At 35.5% G+C, this 23,450-nt stretch overlaps 2 protein-coding genes across 5 annotated transcripts in view; both read left to right on the forward strand.

Annotated features, from left to right (window-relative positions):
• LOC137405686 (type-1 angiotensin II receptor-like) overlaps positions 1 to 23,450 on the forward strand; it is a 159,343-nt gene that overhangs the window by 18,846 nt on the left and 117,047 nt on the right. Inside the window, exons 3-9 of one of the 4 annotated variants that reach the window (XM_068092031.1) lie at positions 2,146 to 2,279; positions 4,601 to 4,698; positions 5,013 to 5,279; positions 6,226 to 6,314; positions 7,223 to 7,425; positions 7,540 to 7,609; positions 10,419 to 10,557. In XM_068092031.1, coding sequence (XP_067948132.1) covers positions 2,146 to 2,279; positions 4,601 to 4,698; positions 5,013 to 5,279; positions 6,226 to 6,314; positions 7,223 to 7,425; positions 7,540 to 7,597 — 849 coding nt within the window. In that variant the 3' untranslated portion in view covers positions 7,598 to 7,609; positions 10,419 to 10,557. Of the gene's footprint in view, positions 1 to 2,145; positions 2,280 to 4,600; positions 4,699 to 5,012; positions 5,280 to 6,225; positions 6,315 to 7,222; positions 7,426 to 7,539; positions 7,610 to 9,185; positions 10,399 to 10,418; positions 10,899 to 23,450 lie in introns of those variants that run through there. The other 3 variants (XM_068092033.1, XM_068092032.1, XM_068092029.1) reach the window with 3 other exon arrangements.
• On the forward strand, positions 16,433 to 16,897 carry LOC137406712 (uncharacterized). Its single transcript, XM_068093328.1, has one exon. It carries the CDS (start codon positions 16,433 to 16,435, stop codon positions 16,895 to 16,897), a length of 465 nt encoding a protein of 154 aa, XP_067949429.1.

Genomic DNA, 23,450 nt, shown 5'->3' on the forward strand with positions numbered 1-23,450 from the left:
GAAAACCGAAGTTCCATTGTATGCTATTAAAAATATACAGGATGAGCCTGTAATAGACAAAAAATGTGGCAGAAATTGTCCGCGCCATTTGGCAAAAAGTATGGGTTACGTAATCAGATTACAACTAGATGATTAGACCTGACTGAAATGAAACTAAAGTAGCGCGTGTCTATATTTGATACGGGCTTTCCAGTAGAATCTGAGGTATTTGTCATAAACTAGTGCTACGAGATGTTCTATATTGAGCCTTTTATTGGCCTTTAATTTCACGCAATAACATCACGCGCCAAAACAATAACCAAGATGTTTGAGAACGTCATCGAAATAAAGAGATTCCAAACTATGGCGTTTTCATAATGGCTTCTAACTGGCTTTCTAACGATCGATAGCAAAACTGTTTTAGTATCAAGGACACATTATAGAACTCAGTCTAATTAGCGAGAGAAAATGAATATTAAAGTTGAGAATAATTTTAATTCATTTTCTGCTCTAAACTCACGAGCATTTGCCAACGACTAGCCATGACCCAGTTATCGATCAAACCAACTCGTAGAGGAGCCATATAGTGGAAGATAAAGCTCATAAAGAGGCCAGTCCTTAGAACATTGACTCATTTCTGTACGCCGATGTGTACGTGATGCATACATGTATTATCACTTTAGCTGATAAACTCGGGGAAACAGAGAAACAGTCGTAGCACTAGTCATAGTGGTGTACTTAACATCAATCCTCAATTTGTTCATACTTTGAGTGGAATCGTAAACTTTAAATACCTGTTTTTATCTATTCATGTAAATTATTTGAGAAGAAAGATAGTGTAACTCCAAGATTAAGCTGTGTCTTGTCAGACGGACAGTCGGAGAACCTACAGTATGTGTCATTCCATTTCCTCCAGAGACCAACGGTCTGAGCCAAATTTTGTCAGCGAGTACCGGAGTCACATTAAGTATCACTATGTTTCTATGACTCAGTTAATCAGTGAGTTTGTTCCAGGTGCGAGATGGACATAGTAAAAACTTGCAAGTCGAGTGAGTTTTGTTTTATGGCAAATTTTTAAACAATGTTTCATGCTTGCGAAAGTTGGAAATGACACTTGGGAATGATTTACAAAACATGCTGCACAAGCTATTCCATTTTAAGCATTTTCCACACTCAAGTGATTTCTATTTCAAAACCCTGCTGCTAAGTGAGGCATGGAATTCCTAATCTTTTTTAACGAGCACAGGCTTTAATCCACAAAATGCGAATGTCCATTGAATCGCTTATCGCAGGATAACTCAATGTGTGCACAACTCCAACTCTAGATCATACACACAATGGAAACAGTGATTATGCTATACAATAACATGGTAACTATGGTGATAAGAAAGGTAACATAATATCCACTGTAGAGAAAATAGTGCAAAAGTTTAAAGTAGGTTTTATAACTTCTAACAAATGAGACTAGCCCTGGTATCTAACCATGGCTCCATAAACAAGGCTGTAGGTAAATTAAACATTTTAAATAAGATCACAGCCCAACGCACCAGAAAGTGATGTGATAATGTTGTTGATGCTTGAAGTGAGTTTATGTAAAGGGAAATCATCCTACCCTTTAATGTAACATTAAACCTGCTGCCATCAAACCTCTCCTTATGATATCCTCTATATAAGGATGTTTAAACATACAACATAAAATTTGAACAAATTTTTGTTTTAACATACAAAAGAATTTTCTACTTATGACGATTTTAGGAATATTACTTTTTTGCAAGTAAATGTAAACAAGCTGATAAAACTTAATATAAAAAGCAAAAAAATATAAACAAATATAAATAACACATTTATAACACATTTATATATGTTGTTCCTCTATTTCTGAATCTATGCATTGTTAAGCATAGACATAGCACCTCTTCTACTTCCCTTCACATGTCTCTAAAGTAACGTAGCAATAAAACCATAGACATAGATATAGCACCCTTTCTACTTGCCTTCGCATGTCTTTAAAGTAACGTAGCAATAAAACCATAGACATAGCACCTCTTTAGTTCTGTAACTATGATATGTGTATATAGAAAGGCCTAAAAGAGAAGCCATGTCAATATGAAGTTCATGCAGGTGAAGACAACTACTCAACTAACCATCAGCACACTTCTATTGTAGGAAGACATTCGATATCTACACGTTACCATATGTTGGCTACAAAGGTTCTTTGTTTATGGGTCATCTGATGCTTCTGTTTGGTTACTTACAGCGGTAACAATAGAAAGAACCATAGCTATATACTCTCCGACAAGGTAGGACAACTTCACTTCTTTGACTTACACAAGTGAAACAAAAAGCTTCTTCCCAAGATGGTATATTTAAAATCTAGAATATTTAAATTTTTTGGTAATGGAAATCATACGATTCATATTCTCAGGAAAAATTATACTTATAAATTATTATAATTGCTATTACTGTTATTGTTACTATTATTTTATAATCATTATCACTAACACATGTATGACATGGAGATTAATATTAAAAACAGTGTTAGCGGAGAGCTATAGTATAGTGAGGAGGGTGCTGTCAAGCATTGTCACAGGAGACTAAGGAAATATGAAGATGCCAGCTAATTTTGGTAGCACACCAAGAACAAGGCCTTAGTTGGCTATATCACATTTAACAAAATTATTAGGTATTATAATAATACATTATAAAAAAAAGATCACATAAAAGGTTGGAAAAAGAACTCAGTGCATGAGCAACTTATATTCCAACTAAGAGCAAAAGCAGATACAGAAATACTGCATGTACGACTTGAGAAAGCACATCTAAAAGGACCAACCGAGTCCCTTATAAACACTTATTATAATAACCTTAGATCAAGCTATCAATACCAACTAATATTTGGCAAAGTGACAAAAATATTAACAATTTTAAATGTACTTACTTCACTACGTAAAGGAGAAAATGAAACGGTAGTAACATAGTACTCGAATACCGTGTGCTTGTTAACAGAAAATATAAAAACACAACACCTCATCTTAGTAGATTTATTGCATCTTTACAAAAAAGCAACTTAAAACAAGCAGATATGTGTTAAAACACAATCTACAATCTAACTACTGTATGACTTTAATATTTACACTTATAAGAAAATTCGAGCAAAATATAACTATTTATGAAAAGGAGAAAAAAACCATTCATCATTATGGATATAGCCTGCCCATTAGATGCAGCGTCAACAACGAAGAGACAAGCAAGTCATGAGAAGTCGAGACCTCAGCATAGAATTGTCTCAAATTCTATGCTGAGGTCTTGACTTTTCACGATTTGTTTGTCCTTTTGTAGTTGACGCTGCATCTAAGTTCAAAAGTGCAGGGAGCAGTTGTGTTTATAGAAGTAGAAGTACAAAGGGTAGTATTCAAGACGTTTCAAGTTGTGCAGGGTTTGTCTTAGAAAACTTGAACGAGTTCAACAAAGGCAAAACATTAGTGTAGCACCACTCAGTTCATCTGTTTGACTGACTTTTCTTTGTGCTCAATTGCTAGTTAAAATGCTATATTTCTCAGTATGACAGGAACCTGGAGCTCTCAAGCTTTTATTTACCATATACTGTAGGCATTCCAGAAATGTTATGTTCATACTGCAAGATTTAGACTGAGCACCAGCATTTGAGCATTTAGTAAAAAACAAAGAAATGTGCTATCCCTTTTCACTACTCATACACTTTAGCCCGGAACACTTCACGGTGGTTGTGCAATATGAGTGATCTTGCTAGGATTAAGATTTGCTAACATCTGTCAATTTGCAGCATGGCTACTTGAATCTCTGCAAGGAAATATGTGGGGAAAGATGACTAAAGCCCTTAGCAGTTATGAGACCATTGCTAATTATTATTATCATTCAGACTCATTGAACTTATTTTACTTCTGCAAAACTTAACATTTTTAACATCGGTACTAGTTTCTCTTTTCACAATCAATATATAATTAATATATAATCAATATATAATTAATATATAATTAATATATAATCAATATATACATGTAATTAATATATAGTCAATCTATAATCAATATATAACCAATGTATAATCAGTATATAATTAATATATAATCAACATACCAAAGAGGCAAAGATCCCATTAGGAAAGCCACCTTAATTATTTTCCTCCTGCTTGAATTAGTAGACATATCTAATGTCTTCATCTATATTAGTTATATAGTTGCTTCACATCAACTAAAAATTTTCACTTTTTTCCTTTAAGAGCTGAAGTGGAAGACCTATAGCTCATAAAGTGACCGGTCCTTAGCACATTGACTCATTTCAGTACATTTAGATACATACTCAGATAGATAAATACTCAGATACTTGACCTACATGTAAAATCCCTTTAGTTGATAAACTTGAGCAGACAGTGAATCAGTTGCAGCGCTAGTCATAGTAGTGCGCTTAATATCAATCCTCAATTTGTTCATACTTTGAGTGGAATCGTAAACTTTGAACATAGTTTACCACAAAAGGCTACAAGCAGATATCTAGTTCTTTATTCTCTCATTTTTTAATTTCCACTTCGACTCTCGTCGTAAACATGTTATTCATAGTTGAACTATTTCATTCTTTCTTACAGGTACATGAAGGTGAATACTCTATTTAAAACTAAAATATATATAGGCATCATAATATTTATACAGTTTACATGGAATGCGCATCTATTCTTCACAAGAGGTGAGCATGTAACTTTCATCTAGAATATTGTCTGTAGTTTCAACGGTTGATACCAGCATGTTTTAGAGTTGACGAGATTCAATGTTTTCAATGAAATGGTTTTGTGACTACTATAAAGACACTGAAATAAATCAAAATAGTTATCCTAGTCTTTGTGTAGCCAAAGAAGCAGCATTAGATATGGCAGCATTGAGAATAGAGATCAAACACTTTAATGATATATTTAGAGTTCAAAGAATCTTTAGCTTGCGTTCAGTTAAGATACTCTTTTTGTAACAATGAAATATTCTACAACACTACCATCATTTTTACAGGAACGGTTCAATATGAACTAGATGGAAGGTTGGTTGAAGACAGATGTGGTTATGCAAATGAAAAAGCAAAGATATATTATGAAAACAACATTCAAACACTTCTCGCTATGCTTGACTATAGCATGATCCCATTTGTCGCTATGCTTGGCATGAATATAGCCATATTTGTACGACTGCACAAAAGAGATAAAATGTACAACAAGTGTACATCTGTACACAACAAAACTGTGGCAGCGACCAAGCAGCATAAAACCAAAAGTAGTCATGGTAAGTCGTGACCTTCAACACTTACTGTAATTATTGGTTCGGTTGTCTTATCAGTCTTTGGTTACGAAAAGCTGCAACGCTTGTTTAGAGTAGAACACTTTGAATATAATTGTTTATATCTAGGAAAGGCTTTCAAGTTTTGCAAGCTGCTCAGGCGTAAGCTGCTCTTGTCAAACTGCATGCAAATATCTTAAATTGTTTCCCATACTAGTCAGGAATGATAAACTTAGAATACACAGCTATATAATATAATATGTATATAATATACAGGCTGTACTCAGAGCTGAAATAGAAGTTTTAGTCAGATGAATGTTTATCCAAAGTTAGCTTACACAAAACTTTAGTACAAAACTTAAACTCTAAGTACATGATGATCTCTATGAGGACTCAGCGAAGCAATGCTATAGATGCTGCTGACAAAGTAAAACAGAATGAGAAAAACCTTTATTTTCTAACATGTATATTTTGCTGCTACAATCACAAGCAGAGTATACATGTATGTACCAAATTTCAAAATCTGCATGCCAGAACGTTGATGGAATTTAGCTTGTTTTTTGATATGTGTATAAAGTCTGTATTTAAAATATAATACATACAGTATATATAAGACATATACTGTATATGTTATATTACAAAAAATAGTTAATTTAAATTTAAGTTGAACCATTTTTATAAAAAACTATAAAAAGATTTTTCTACAATCTCTATAGTCTTATGTTAATCACTGAATGTGTACAGACTCAACCTGCACTAATTTCAGTTCATTTTTATCAGATAAATTTGTAAACAATAACTTTGAAGTATAATGAACAATAATTTATTAGGTTTTGGATTGCTGCAGTAATCATTACTATTCGTCGATACAAAAACACTTTGATATTATTACTGTAGCTATTGTCATTATTCCATGTATTTCTGTAACTATAGCTTTATTTGTTTGTTGTAGTCAGCAGCAAAACCCTGATGCTCTTACCGGTAACAATGTTTTTCCTTGTAACGACGCTGCCTCATCTCGTATTCACAGGAATCGAACAGGTAAAGAATAAACATTTTCTATCTCGCCTATTGTGTGTCACTTTTCAACAGATAACTAGCAAATGAAACAGGTATATTACCATATCATATTGTGCTATATTACATGTATAGCGCCTTAAAATATCGTATATTTTAATATGTTATATTTTACTAAATTATACTACACATTCCTATATTTATTATATAATATTATGTTATGTTGTATATGTATTGTATTTGTTTTACTATAATATAGTAAAACACACATAGTATATGTGCTTCACTATAATATAGTAGTAAAACAACTTTCTTTGCAAGAATTCTCCCATTAACACCAGTTAGTTTTTATGTTTTGGGTTCTGTAAAAGATATTCCATATATATATGAGCAATATTTATTGTGGTAAGCAATATTCATGTTTTATTATATGTTTTCCGCAAAGTATCACAGTAAATAAACTTTAGTAGGCAGTGTACAAAATAAAAGATTAATGAGTGGTCTAACTAATACAATAATGTTTGAATTGAAAGCATAAAATAAGTAAATATCAAGCTTAAAGATTGATATGAGTATTGGTTAAACAAGAAGTGGCCAGGTATAAGCTCAGTGAAGATAGCTATGCATATTTATTACGACAGATTTCTAGTTATGAAATCAAAAATATTGCAGAAATGTTAAAACATGTAAGACTCTTTCCTGTAAGTCCAATTTAAATGTTCGTTGAACATCTACCCATGTTCATGTTACATACCCAAGTGTGTAATTGTAGTATCTACAATATTTGCTTCTTGCGTAATAGTATATAAAAATCACAGCAGTTAGCGTACTGACTACTTCTGACGTGCCTTTTCTTCCCAGGAGCAAACAACTCTTGATTTGGCTGTTTGGGCTACTTTTGTATTAACAATGAATTTTGTTTGATTGCTTAGGCGAAAAAAACAGAAGACCTAGAGCGAGCCAAAATGGAACTAGCAGACTATTTTGTAAGCTTGTTAGGCTACCTAAACCATTCCCTCAACTTTTTTCTCTACTGCCTCACCGGTAAGATGCTCAGAACCCGCTGCCGCAAACTCCTAACTAGATGCTGTTCTTCAAAAGAAAACGATAGCTACATAGACCACACATACAACAAGTAAGAAATGTTTTAATATGACAATGATAGTACTTCTTAATAGGAATTGACCCGAGTCAGGTGGTCATAGCCCTAACCATATATATCAATGTGGCATTTATTCCTTCCCTACAGAACTATAACTTCTCATACAAGGAAGGATAACTCTTCACCAAAACCGGTGTTTGTGTAAGTTTTTTGAAAGGTAAGTTTGAAATCATCCTCCAGCATTCTTTTGCATATGGCCGCTGTCTATTGCTTCTTGCTCTATGTAGACAACTCTAGTTATTGGCAAATAGTTGACAAGCTGACAAGATTGATTCATACAAGATAACACACACTCATCTGTAATACTGCAGCTTCATCACATACAAACTAAAATGTTGATTTCTGTGTGAAATTTCATGTAGTTTAGTTCACAGGCTTGAGTGTGAGATAACATAACTTTAACATAACTTTAAAACAATTACACTTGATTCTATAAACCAAACTAACCATATATATTTCAAAACTACATACAGAACAAACAGGTTGAGTTATATGTATAGATGTTTATATTACTTTATTGGCAATAATTTCATTACAAGCAGATATGTGTGCCAAATTATTTTATGCTAAAATAATAAAATACAACCCAAAAAGGCACCATTCCACTAAGAATCCTTCTTTTCGTCACCCAGAATCAAAGGACTTAATACTGGGTTTTTAGAAAAAATAAATACTCACAAGAAGCTATGGTATCCGAGCGGAATAGCGACTGTTAATACAGGGATGGTCAGCGGAGCGACTACCCAAAGACAGTACAATCAGGTTGATGATGGTCAAAATGAGATTTTTGTATAACGACTGTCTTGTACCATTGGATGCTGCAGCAACTTTACTGTTTTTAATGAGTTTATAAAATAAAGAAAAGCAAGTGACATGTTTGGGTTTCTCATTTTTGCTGAGCAGTATTTTCTGTTGGATTTGGTAATTTTTTTGCGTTTTGTAGACAACTTGCTTGAAATAGTTGTTTTACACTACTAAATGAAAGTGATTATTAAGTGCTTTTGAATTGACCTGTTCAACAAAAGATCGCAACGAATTATTGTGTGCTTTCAGTTATAGCTACAAAACTAGACTTAACGATGCAGTGATGTTGATGTTATGATGATTGATCTTTTACTAAAATCACTGTGTGACAGTCGCTGTGTTAAAACAGTTGCTATTGAGTGATCGCTCTACAGACAATCGTTGTTTCAACAGGCGCTATAATAACCCAAACCATGTGCAAGTACATAATATATAAGTTCTGTTTAACTGTGTTATACACTCTTTCTAGCACCGTAAAAAAGAGGCTTCTGTAAACTTGGTGTTTCACAAGGAGTTGTTCTATCAACATAAAATGATATTTTTCTTTTTATTTCTCTTTATCTGTTGCTACAATCTTCATTTCACTGTTCGAATTCCGACTCCTCCGCAATACTATTAGATTACCAGCATTCAAAACACATCTGTTTCACTCACTCAATAATTTCTGATTTTTTATTTATTTCTGTTCTGGCATGTAACAAAAAAGCATTATTTTATTGATGATGATCAATGCTAATATAAAGTTATACTAACATCACAAAAGTGTGACACAAACAAAATCTAAATTTTCTAGTTATACAAACTTTAACAAGCCCGTTTAAAGTTTTATTTTATTCCACTATTATATTTAAAGAAATTGACTTTGATTTTTTAAAAGATTGCCAATATCTTTCCGCAGTAAAAAAACAGCCATATTGTATTTACTTCAGTGTGAGACACACAAGGGAAAACAGAATATTGGCCATCCTTGTCACAAAACAAATTTGTTGTAAGATGCATGTTGCAAGCATTACGCATGTACTCAAGGAAACTGTACGTGCGTTTTAAAAATTAACGCATTTTTGTGTTACCTATTTTCTTTGTAAAATCTTATTAACTCACTACTAGCATTAACACAGCACTAATCTACAAAGTCACAATAGAGGCATTGAACCACTTCTCTAACATTGCATGTTTTTATTACTGTATACAATGCACCAAGAACAATATACTTCAATATAGTTTTAACCGGTGTAAATGAAAATTTGCTAACAGTTTTATACAATTAGTTTTATTATCCAAAGATTGATCTCTCTATGACCATGAGGAGATAATTCTCAAGTGCATGTGATTGTTTGTTCGCTGAGGAGAATAGCTGCTAGAGTGGTGAAAGTGCTCTGTTCAGATCTGAACTTACCCACTAATATTAAATTTTCATTTTTCACCTTTGCTCTTCCCCATAGATATTAGTTATAGATGTACTGTCATGTGCCACCTCACTGTTGGCAGTGGGCTCCTCGAGTATTCTAGATCATGATAACATATTGGAAATTGCGAACCCTTTGAATTTTGTATAACATGAGGCATATTTATTTTCTCGGAATTGCAGTATTAATACAATAACTTTACATGCATGTCCTTGCTTCTATGTTTGTAACGCTCTTTTTGTGGCGGTTAAAGTTGTGCCCTCATTGTAGAAACAACTCTTAATTATATCAGACTAAATCTTTATGCCATGTATATTGAAGGCTTCATAAGGTTTTTGTAGCAACTGTTTATCAAAAAATTGAAACAAATTAGAATTTAAATAAAGTGGTTTCTTAAAACCTGCACTGAAAAAATGCTGGAGATGAACTTGCTTGAATGATGCCATTAGCTTTTCAGGGCTCAGGTCAAAATGGCAACACTAATATTAAGCGTTATGATATCTAAGAGAGTTTACCTTTTTTCTATATTTTAGTGACCCATTTAAAAAACTTTATGCAAGGGCTATAGCAAAAAGCAAACCACTCTAATAAATTATTTTTCCTTGTTCAAAAACAATGATTTTGGCAAAAGGTTTTCCAGTAAAATTGATTGAAAGGAAAAATAGAATAAAGTTCGTTTTAGGCATTTATCAGAGCTCCGCTACCAACCATTCTAGACAGCTATTGTAAACTGATATTGTGGTGTGATTTTTGCAGGACGCCGACTATGAAAATAAGGACCATTAGCGATGGTGCCATAACCGCTCAGGGCTTTAGTCGTCTCTCCCCAAACACTTCCTTGCAGAGATCAACGCTGGCAAGCTACAAACAGTCAAGTGCCAGCAGAGCTAAATCATAGCGAGATTACTTGCATTGCACAGCCATTATAAAAATGTTAGAGCTAAGGTGCATGAGTTGTGAGAAAAGAGATAGCATGTTTCTTTGTTGTTTACTCTATGCTCAAGTGCTGGTACTCAGTCTAAATCTTGGAGTCTTAAATGACTGCTAGCTGGATTTCTATAATACCGAGTTTGGAATGAGCAAAACAGTTATTTGATACTGTAGGTAGCATAGAGGCGGCATCTAAACATTTTTTCTCTACAGATAATCTATGAATCTATCAGGCTTAATCTATAAAAATGTATATTTTTATATTATGTGTTGCTATTGCCATAATATATTTTTTTATAATCCAGCTATGCTGATGTATTTGATGAATTTTAATCAAGTTCATTTTGTTGAACGAACTGTTTTTTATTCTAATGTAATCCTGGTGAATAACACAAAATTAAATATGACTGCTTTAAATTTTATAAATTTAAACACTTGGTTATTAAGCAGCAATTCATATCTTATATAATTATTATTTGGACATGCTCTAATCAGATGATAAATTTGCCACCTGCAACTGCTTGTCAATTATACTGCAGAGCATATCCTGTCTTTCACCAACCCGTATAAGCTCACTTGTTCATTCTTTCTTCTAATTTATCACTATACAAAGGCCAAAGGTCAAATCTATTAAAGGGTTTAATTTTATGTCAAATCAAAGGCATCAAGTTTTAAACAATATTACATGTTTACAGGTAAGTTTATGTACAATGTAATTTTATAATATACAGTACTAGCTGTACTACCCGACGTTGCTCGAGAAACCAAATCTTTTAAATATTTTTGGACATAAGTCATTTCCACACCACCCAGGAGGTAGACAAATAGCGCATTACCCATTTTTTAAGATGGCGGGTTCTCCAGTAGGCATATAAACCACCGACAATGTATACATTTTTATGGTAGCTTTATGAATCTTCATATGCAGCACATAGATGCTACCTAGATGTTGTCTCAGTGATTAGAAATCACTTTTTGACTTTTTGAAAATATTTGACTTTTTATCTAACATGCTTCTAAGTCAACCTTGCTCATAGTGTTCTATTGTTGTATTAATATTTTCCCTTCAGTATTACCTTTTCCCTTCACAATCAGGACTTTGTTTTTCTATCCGTTATAATAAAAAAGTGTTCGCAAACAGATAAGTGATAAAATTAGAGTTAAAATATGTTAAAACAAAAAGTTAAAAAAACATTAAATTTTTTTTCAAATATTCATACAAACAAAGAGAACTTCTTTAAATAGAAATGATTGAAGAAGTTATTTAAATTCAAAGAACTAACGTAAAAACCATGAATGAAATAAAAGTTGTGTAATATTTGTGGACATGTGATTTCCACATCATCCAAGAGGTAGACAAATGGCGCATTACCCATTTTGTAAGGTGGCGGGTTCCCCTGTAGGCATATAGACCACCGAACATGTATACAATGTTTAATATCTAAAGAATTTTATTGTTGAAGTTTATTACATGACAATGGAAATATAAATTCTCCCAAACATTTCATGAGCAAGACAGTTTGTGCCAATCCAAACAATTTACAGAAGAAATAAGACATCAGTAAAGGTGTTTAAACGTGAAATAATTAGCAAGCAATTGTTAAATGCTGTCTGTTCTACCACAATGATTGCAAAAAATATGAATTGGTAGAAATATGATATACAAAATGAAAAACCAAAATATCATGAATAATAACAATGAAAAGTTACTGTTGCTGAGGAAAATATCCTTGAAAATTTGCCGAGCATACTGCTGGTGTATCACTGAAGCGCTTGAGGGTAAACAATGTTCTTTGTCTGACCACACGCTTGTCTTTGAGCCCGTTGTTTGTCAGTCTCTAAAGATCTTACAGTTTCAATCCACCCTCGATTACACGCTTGTCTTTGTGCACGCTGTTCGTCAGTCTCCAAAGATCTTACAGCTGCAATTCGGTCTCGATCACACGCTTGTCTTTGTGCACGTTGTTCGTCAGTCTCCAAAGATCTTACAGTTTCAATCCGCCCTCGATTACACGCTTGTCTTGGTGCACGTTGTTCGTCAGTCTCTAAAGATCTTGCAGTTTCAATCTACCCTCGATTACACGCTTGTCTTTGTGCACGTTGTTCGTCAGTTTCCAAAGATCTTACAGTTGCAATTCGGTTTCGATCACACGCTTGTCTTTGTGCACGTTGTTCGTCAGTCTCTAAAGATCTTACAGTTTCAATCCACCCTCGATTACACGCTTGTCTTGGTGCACGTTGTTCGTCGGTCTCCAAAGATCTTACAGTTGCAATTCGGTCTCGATCATACGCTTGTCTTCATGCACGTTGTTCTTCAGTCTGTGATGCTCTCTTTTCTCTAGCCTTTGCTAAGCGTTCATTTCTTTGCTGCTCAGTTTCCAAGGCTTTAGCAGCCGCTTTCCTCAGCCTGTCTTTTCTAAGTCTTTCTTCTCTTTCCTGTGATGACTCACTGCAGGTTCTTTTCTTTGGAGGCATTAGACAATGTGTAACTTTTGAGAAAACATGTAATAAACAGATCATTAAAAAACGGAAAGAATGTTATAGGAGAATGTAAATCTAAGATTTACAAATGCGTGTGCAAATATAAAATAGTGAGGAATAACTGATACTTATAATGTTACACGATAAATCTTACAGTAAATCTTACAGATAATCTAACAGATAATCTTACAGTAATCTTACGAATGTTTGTTGTAAAAGTAATCACCAATTACTAATATTAATAATAAAGATTAGAAACTGAATACGAAATAATAACAGTGTATGAAAATGAATAATGTTAAAACTTCAAACACGATACTCAAATTACGTTTAAAAAAATGCAAGGTGAAATAATAACAATAATGAAACAAACTTTAAAAACTAATATTATAAACTTCAAAAGTTATAAGAAGTTTAAGAATGTAATAGAATGTAAATCTAGATATATATTTCTCAAAATATGTAAATGATAAATCTTACAGATAATCTGACAGATAATCTAACAGATAATCTTACAAAATATTTCTCAAAATTTACAGATATTTCTCAAAATATGTAAATGTGTGTAAATATAAGATAGCGAGGAATAACTGATACTTGTAACGTTACACGATAAATCATACAGATAATCTAATAGATAATCTTACAAACGCGTGTTGTAAAATGTAAAATTAATTACAAATTACTAAATGGTTAGGTTTAGAAGGAAAGATGTGTAAGTTAGTACACAAAGCGAGCACTGATAAGGAACTTTTGTGATTTTCGTGTGCGTTTGCGAACTTGGTCTTATCCATCTGTTGAGAAAAGGAAATTGCGCTTGGTAATATACTATATCGCTATTAAAATAAAGGCTTAATAACAAACTGGAAAAAATTCATCCAAACAAAGATGTTTTAATTTGAACTAAAAGAAATAACGTAAAATATTTTTTACACAAACAATGATTTAGTTCGTATTTAATGATTGTGGAACACAAGGTACCAAGTGAAAAGTCAAAAAACATAATGTAGCTGTGAAAAAGTCTCCTGAGCAGTGGAAATAAATTAGTAACTAAATGTAGATTTAAAATAAATAGCAGGTATGTAAGGTACAAAATGTCGAAGAAACGTATATACCCAGTTTGGTAACGTATATAATCTGTAAAAAAATCATCAAATTTATAGTTCGAGATAATTTACCAAAAGGACTTTCGAAAAAAGACGAAGAAGCATCGAGTTGCATAAACTTAGGTCTCAGACTATTTCGGTACAGTAGCATCGTAATTCGTGGAACGCAAGGCTAAAATAAATAGCACGCGTGTATTCGTCGTGAATCAAAATGCAGTTTTAGTGGTACTGTTTAAATAGCTTTTATTTAGCAAGGCTAATTTACAGTTTGCGCGCGCATAGCGTATCTGTTATCTGGAAAAATTCAAGATTTTAAGATCTATGTCCGGATTTCCGACTCACGGACACACAGACTTTGAGAAATATAAATACATGTATATATATATATATATATATATATATAGATGTAATTTTCTAAAATGCCAATCTTTAAATGTAGTCCACGCACAAAGGTTTTGTTTAGAAAGTTCTCAGGCTCTGAGGCTTTGCTGATAGCAGATGGCATGATAATACATGGCTAAGAAGTTGGCTGACCACCTTTAATGAGAAAATAATTGAAATAATTTCAATTTTGGGGTTTTGAAAAAAAGTAGGTTTTTCTTTTACTCAATATGCAACAAAGCAAACTGTTAAGCCGTACTTTCTTTTGAACCAGACCTGTCAACCTGGTGCTATGCCAATGAGGAAAAAATTAGGATCTAAAGCCTCGCCCCAGTGGAAAAGTTGTTAAATGGGGACCTAGGCAGGTTAACATTGAATTTCAGCTCTAAAATTATGCTTAACTCACATCCCAACTACTCTTAGTGCTTGATGCAATGAAGGCCCAGATGTAACTAATAATTGTAACAAAATGTAATCAAATAATGTAAAATAAACTTAACTATTCTATGATATCAAATAACTCTGACTTTATTACTTAAAGTTGCAAACAGAACAGTTGCACAGCAAAACATGCAGAACACTTTTTTTCGGAAAAGAATCAGGAAAAATACACAATACCCATTAACATGACATTCTTTCAGTAAAATCAAAAACTGTGAGCTGCTAAGAACATGAATTTGTTTGCATACACACATTAAACCTGCAAACACTAAATAATTGCAACAACAGCAACACAAAATCAATATGTAAGTAGCTAAAAACAAAAAATTATTTGCTATTTGCTGAAACAAAGTTAGACTTGCTCCATAAAAATTGCAAAATATTCAGTGTTTGACTAAAATTACTAATTTATTACATACAATACAAAGTTATGAATATTATTCATACATATACAGTTTGTCATGAACAATAAAAATCATGAAACTCTAATTTCGAACTTTTCCTCACGAGTATTATTCTTCAAAGCATAGCAAAACTACATGCCAATATAACTCAAATATGTAAGGTAATACCGAACAGGAATTACGATCTGTATTTACGACATCACAGGCGGAGGAGATCAAGGACAAAAGAAGGAAGGGGATGTTTCCGATGGAGGGAGATCGGCTAGAAAAAAGGGAGGACCAGAGGCTATGACAAGAGCGGGATTATTCTGGGCGCGGTTCACGGAGGAGGAGCAACTGACATACAGATAATCAAGTAAGATCATATAGCTTCATATGGTGTCAGAATATATCGAACCTACAGGCGTAATTGTGTAAGACGTTGCTGTTTGTGTAACGGTATTTTACAACGGCGAGCTCGACAAGGCACAGATTCTCTGGAAGCCGTTGCATTGAGGCAAAGAATCAGATATTTGCTGAGATATTGCAGGAGTAGGCGTACTTTGTGTGGAGCAAAATTTTGCTCCCCTGACTCTTAAAGACAATATAGTGAATTATACTGTCACTCTCATATTTTGGTGTTATCTAATTTGTTCCTTGTTAATCACGATCCATAGTATCTTCTTGATTGTGGTGTGCGGCCAGTAAAACAGTATAGAGTATGTCTGCTAGTGGTGAAACCAAGCCTGAAAAGTTTGTAAAGCCCTTGGATTTTTCCTCGGGCAACCTGGCTACCACTTGGAAAGTTTTTAAAGAGCAGTTTAATATATATGTGATTGTGAAGAAACTAAGAGAACTCACTGTAGATGAACAGATCGGTCACATGCTTATGGCCATGAGTAGTGACTTGATACCAGTATAAAATCAGTTCACCTTCGTGCCATCTGACGAAGACAAAAAGAAAACACTGGCCAACTGCATCAAATCTTTTGATGTGTATTTTGAGCCTGTTAAAAATGTTATTTTTGAGCTCTCAGTGTTTAATAAGATGACTCAGCAACTTGGCCAATCTCTTCACCAGTTTATAGTTAAACTCCAAGTACAGAGTGAGAATTGTGACTACGGCGATATGCGAGATGACTTGGTAAGGGATAGCACAGTGGTGGGAGTGCGTGACATCGAGCTTCGCAAGTACCTGATTGATATGCCTGATCTCAAACTCAGGTTATGCATTCAAAAGGCGAAGCAATATGTATCAAATCAGGAGCATGTAGCTGCGATGGCGTCTACATCTGGTGCTCTGGGTCCCGGTAAAGAAGAGTATGCTGGGAATGTAGACTCGGTACAGCGATATAAACCCAAATCGTCTAAACAAATGACTGACACTGAGGAAAACAAGAGCAGTAACGCAAAGGACCAGCCATGCTCAAAATGTGGAAAGTGGAAGCATTTTGGTGGTCGTTGCCCGGCAGAAAGGTCAAGCTGCAACAAATGCAAAAGAAAAGGTCACTAGGCAAAAATGTGCAAAGGAGCCCAGCAAGTATCTGCACTGGAGGAGAATGATGATGGAGTAGATAGTTTGTTTTTAGGAAGTTACCAATGACTAAGCTGCATAAACTACATTGACACCATTGACACCATCTCGGAAACAGAAAATGCCTGGTACGTAGAGTTACAGATGAACTCAAAAATTGTGAGATTTAAAGTAGACTCGGGTGTTGCAGTTTCGGCTATACCAATTAGTGTCTGCAATGCTTTTGGGTTGAAACTGACACCTACTACTCGAGAATTGTTCGGCGCAGGAAACACTAAGCTTACAGTACCTGGAGTGGCTATCGTTGAACTATCTCATGAAGGAAGATGCCACAAAGAGAGGGTTTATGTTGTTGAAGGGCTTGCTAGTCTTCTGTTAGACAAACCGGCCATTAAACAGCTGAGCATTCTCAAAGTGTCTGAAATCGCAGAAGGTTTTTCAACAAGTTAGAAAGAGATGTTTCCGCCATTGTTCTCAGGCTTAGGTACTATGAGATCCAGAGTTCATATTCAGCTGAAAGAACTCCTTTTGCTCAATCTACTCCCAGAAAAAGAGCTGCAGCTCGGCGCCGGCCTTTACAAGAAGAGCTCCACTGGATGGAGAGGATCGGAGTTATCTAGAGGGTAGAGGAGCCCACAGACTGGTGTGCTCCTTGTATAGTTGTGCCCAAGAAAGATGGGAAGATCAGAGTATGCATAAATTTTACCCGCCTGAATAAAGCAGTAAAAAGGGCTTACCACCCACTTCCAGCCACTGATGAGACAATAGCCAGTCTGGGTAAGTCACGAGTGTTCTCGAAATTAGATGCAAACAGCGGGTATTGGCAGCTTCGGTTGGATGAAAGTTCGCAAAAACTGACTACTTTTATCACCCTGTTTGGTAGGTTTTTCTGCAAGCGTTTACCATTTGGCATTTCATTGGCTCCCGAAATATTTCAAAGGAAGATGCAGAAGGCTCTGGAGGGCATTGAAGGTGTGTTATGTCAAATGGGTGACATCTTAATTCATACGGAAACTGAAGATGAACACGTCAGTAAAGTGAAAGAAGTCTTATCATGTCTGGCTTCTGCAGGCATTACTCTAAATGAAGAAAAGTGTGAGTTCTCTCGGACTCGTATCACCTTTTTGGGTTATGTAATAGACAAATTAGGAATACATGCAGATCAGGGAAAACTATCAGCCATACAAGATTTCCCTATCCCAAAAAACAGGAAAGGCTTAAAGAGATTCCTTGGTATGGTCAATTATCTTGGTAAGTCTATGTCTACCCTAGCAGATGACACCATCAAGATGAGATCTCTCCTCGAGCTGAAAGATAACGATTGGTATTGGACAGCTGAAATGACCGAAGAGTTTGAGGTGCTGAAGCAAAAGATCTCCTCTTTCTCGGTGCTAGTCCCATTTGATATGGAAGCCGAGACTTGGCTTTCCACCGACGCTTCCTCATATGGCTTAGGAGCGGCGATTTTCCAGAAAACTGTTGATGACTTCAAGCCTATAGCATTGGCGTCGCGGGCCCTTACGAACACAGAAAAGTGGTATGCCCAAATAAAAAAGGAGTCTCTGGCCATGTGTTGGGCAGCAGAAAAGTTCTACTACTATCTAGCTGGCCACGACTTCAAAATCGAAACTGACCACAAACCTCTGGTATCGATTATGGCGGAGAAAGAACTGTTCAAACTCCCCATTCGTGTTCAGAGATTTCGTTTGCGCATGATGCAGTTTTTGTATGATGTCACATACATCTCTGGAAAGAAGTTGATAGTTGCCGATGCTTTGAGCAGAGCCCCAGCAGGAACAGAAAAAGTGTCAGAACCGGAGCCTTTACTCATTCAGGAAATGATGGAAGAGCTTCCGATATCTCGAGCCAGGAGAGAGCTACTCAAAATTGCCCTCTCAACAGGCCCCACAGCTAATCAATTAATGAGGTATATTCAAGAGGGTTGGCCAAACTACCATGATCTGCCTCAATATCTGAAAAAGTACAATTCGTTTAAAGAGGAGTTGACTGTTGTGGGAGGATTGCTGTTTTATTACAACAGATTGTATATTCCCTTGAGTGAACAAAAGAGGGTCCTGCAAGACATTCATAGGGGGCATCTGGGGGAGAACCGCTGCCTCAGGAAAGCCCAGAGTGCGATTTGGTGGCCAGGGATGTCTCAGGACATCAGAGAGATGGTTAAGCGCTGCAACACATGCATTCGCTTTAAGAAAGTACCCACTGAGCCATTGATCCCTACTCCTCTCCCAGAAAGACCCTGGTGGCAGCTTGCAATGGATTTCTGCACCGTTGATGAGAGAGGTGATGAGTATTTGGTTATTAGTGACTATTATAGCCGGTTCATGATTGCTGAAAAGTTTCCCCGAGCCACTGCTGCAGAGATGTGCAGAACTGTCAACAAGGTCATATGTACATTAGGGGTACCTCACATCATTGTAACATACAACGGTCCACAGTTCATTTCTAAAAACTTCGCTCAACTAATGAAGAAATGGGACATTATTCATCGAACCAGTTCCCCTAGAAACCCCCAAGCAAATGGTCATGCAGAGAGAGTGGTGCAAACATTCAAGAAGCTTGTGGCAAAAAACGTTGAGATTGAATCTGCTATTATGTGCTATAATGACAGTCCTTTGCAGAATGGCTATACCCCTGCCCAGCTGCTCATGAGAAGAGGGTTGAATTCAATGGGCTATCTCGTCAACAGTCCAGTAGATGTAAAGAAGTTTTGCGCTTATGAAGCTGACTACAGAGGTAGGCAGGCTCATACTTTCAATCAACGGCACAGGGCGGTTGAACGGGACCAAGTGCCTGTTGGAACTCGAATGGTTCTCAACGACCCCTCAGCCAAACCGTTAAGAGCTGTTGTGATGGCGTCCTCTGGCAGAGAAGTTGCTTTGAAGAATGACAATGGAGTCATGCTGCGCAGGAACAGAAAACTAGTGCAAGTTGATAAACCCATTGAGTCGTCCTCGTCTGATGAGAGATGTATATCAAGAGAAGACAGCGCTCATCCTACACTGAACACTAGAAGTGAAGCAAGCACCAGTCAGGTAACCATGTTACCTAGGAGAAAGAACTCGACAGATACCAGACCTCGGCAGTCGCCTGTGCCAAATGCACCTGCTTCCACACCTCTGCAGTTACAGACTCCTCAAGTGAATAGGACCGTTGAGCGGTCACCTCCCTCAAAACGCGGTTGTTCTCCGCAGGCACCGACTGCGGCTCCCACTAGAAAGCGCAAAGAGAGTATGGGATCAACCGGTCTCAGTCTTCAGTCTCAGCCAGCACTCATCCCCTCTGATACTCATCGTCAGAGTGTACAGACCCATCAGACACGGGCCGGGAGAGTTGTAAAACCTCCAGATAAACTCAACCAGTAATGGGTTATTCTTTGTTTTGTAAATATTGTCTGTCTCTATACTCACTGACTTTCATGTGGCTAACATTGTTATTCTACTAATTTTGAGTTTTGTTTTCCCCCCATGATGCGGCGACGTCTTTAAAGATTTGCATAAATCTTGAGGGGAAGGTGTAAGGTAATACCGAACAGGAATTACGATCTGTATTTACGACATCACGGGCGGAGGAGATCAAGGACAAAAGAAGGAAGGGGATGTTTCCGGTGGAGGGAGATTGGCTGGAAAAAAGGGAGGACTAGAGGCTACGACGAGAGCGGGATTATTCTGGGCGCGGTTCACGGAGGAGGAACAACTGACGTACGGATAATCAAGTAAGATCATATAGCTTCATGAAATAAACTGTCATAAACATGTTTCAAATAATAAAAATATGTTCAGTAACTCTGTTCTTGACTTTTCAGACTTTATAGGCAACTCTAAGAATCAATATGATCCTATCAAGATTGAATGATAGCTTTAGTCTGACTACGGCTGACAGCCTAAAAAGTGCATTTTCATTCGAGCATAACGATTCAAATTGACAAAATTAAAAGTTAATATAAACTTTGAAACATTAAAAATAATGTTTTGATTTATGCAGTCTTTTACTGTCTTACCCTTTCTGAATCTGTTTATTTACTTTTGCAGTTGAAAAAATTTGATTGCGAACGATAACATTTAAAGAGACCGCGAAGATTTCCGGTTTAGCTAGATGTCATAAAAGGTGTAGTATTTTAGTTATAACTTTTGCCATAGACATCATTGAGGCATATTTGTACGTTTGTTTGATTAGTCAGAAATTTTTTTTTACCTAATCAAAAATATTCGTCTGTAATTTAAAAATGACAATACAAGGAGTAGATAAAATTCAGAGGCAAGATAATTCACTTGGGTTGCCTAGCAACGTTATAAATACGGGAGTTAACTCCGTCGGGTGCGAACGAGCTCTCGTGGGCCACATAAAATTACCTGGCGGGCCACGCGATTGACACATGTGTTCTAGAGCACAAAAATCCGAGAGTTTAACGGGAGGTTTTATTTTTGCAGGAGGGTAATCTCAATTCCGGGAGGGTCCCGCAAAATCCGGGAGAGTTGACAGCTCTGTTCTGAACACGCTATTTTGCTATTTCACTGTAAACTTTCAAATGATGTTTATGACTTATGAATGAGTCAATATCATTGTAAAATTAAATCTCTTGAAACATTTCGTTCTTTAGTTCAAAATGACTTGATCAAACAATTTTAAAGACTTCTTCAACTTAACACAAATCTAAAAATTGATGCTCCTTGAGAACACAGAACAATCAAAAATCAAATACATTCCAAATTTTTTGAATATCTCAAGTTTTGCTTTCAAAAACAAAACTAGAAAATGAATGCTTGTAGCGATGAAAAGAACAAAATAACACTTTTAGAATAAGATTGGAATGACTGAGGTGTAAGCGTTGTTAAACACGTGGCATTGACAAATAGTAAACATACCCGAATGTGTTTACAAATAGTAAACACACACAAGTGGTATTACCAAGTAGTGCAAATACCCATGATGCATTACCAAATAGCAAGCATCCCCATGATTCATTGCAAAAATAGTCAAACAGTAAACATACCCATGATGCATAGCCAAGTAGTGCAAATACCCATGATGCATTACCAAATAGCAAGCATCCCCATGATTCATTGCAAAAATAGTCAAATAGTAAACATACCCATGATGCATAGCCAAGTAGTGCAAATACCCATGATGCATTACCAAATAGCAAGCATCCCCATGATTCATTGCAAAAATAGTAAACATACCCAAAACGCATTAACAAATGGTGAGCACATATATGATGCATTGTGGAAAATTCAAACATACCTATGCTGCAATGCTCGCAAACTGCCAATGATGCTGCCAACAAAAAAAAATCAAAAAACCGGCTTGAGAAGATGTGATGTAACGTCAATGCAAGACAACAAAAATCAAATTCTAGGAAACAGATTAAATAAAAACTAAAAAATATAAATGTAATGCATGTAGCAAGACTTTAAGCAAGATTTTAGTTAACTCTATGAAACAGGGTTAAATCTATGAAACAGGGTTAAATCTATGGAACAGAGTTAAATCTATGGAACAGGGTTAAATCTATGGAACAGGGTTAAATCTATGGAACAGGGTTAAATCTCTGGAACAGGGTTAAATCTATGGAACAGGATTAAATCTATGGAACAGGGTTAAATCTATGAAACAGGGTTAAATCTATGGAACAGGCCATGAAGTAAATGAAGACCTCTTCGCTCACTAGTAGCAAATAAGAACTGGTTTAATTTTAATTTCATGGAGCTAACTAAAACATTGATTAGTATTCTCTTCGTGAACTACTTCCAAATAAAATTACAAGGTGTTCTTATACTTCTCCTACACAACGTTTAGAGTGCCTGATAGAGGAAAACCTATTTATAACATATGGAGTAAGATATAATAAATGATATGTGAATGTAAAATAGGTTTTAGTGGACCATATTATTCATACAAACTGTTGTATTGCAGATGCATAAACCCAGCAAATGATATATTCAGGCAAATAAAAACTGTTCCATTAATGGAGAAACTTAGTACATGAAGTATTTTGATAAAAACATCACAAATGCTGCCAAAACATAAACTTTTTTCAAGATTTAAGTGATAATAATGTATGATACAGTATCTGTAAAAGATGGAATAAACTGCCTCAACAACTAAATGGAAATTAAAGACAGTTGTAATAGTAAATAATAAAAGTAATGCAAACAAAGAAATGCAGAAAGTAGTGTAATCAGATGATTAACCTATACAGCGACGTTACAGAAACTGAGTGAAAGGAGATTTGTATATCGCTAGATATTAATCCAAGACACATCAGAGTTTCTTAGAACTAAATCAGATTAGAAATAGCAGTACAACAACAGCTACAGATGAAGTGATTACAGTGAACTACAGTGATTACATTGTTACTGGCCTTTAAAAAGTACTGCTTTAGTATTTTATGTCGCAAAGATGCACCTTGCAGTTTGAATGTATGATTTTTAGCATAATGATGCTGTCGAAGATCATAAAACGACTGAATTAGGTTTCTCATCAATGAAGCATAGTGGTTGAATGGACGCAC

This window comes from Watersipora subatra, chromosome 10 (genome assembly GCF_963576615.1).
Source record: "Watersipora subatra chromosome 10, tzWatSuba1.1, whole genome shotgun sequence".
NCBI classification, from domain to species: domain Eukaryota; kingdom Metazoa; phylum Bryozoa; class Gymnolaemata; order Cheilostomatida; family Watersiporidae; genus Watersipora; species Watersipora subatra.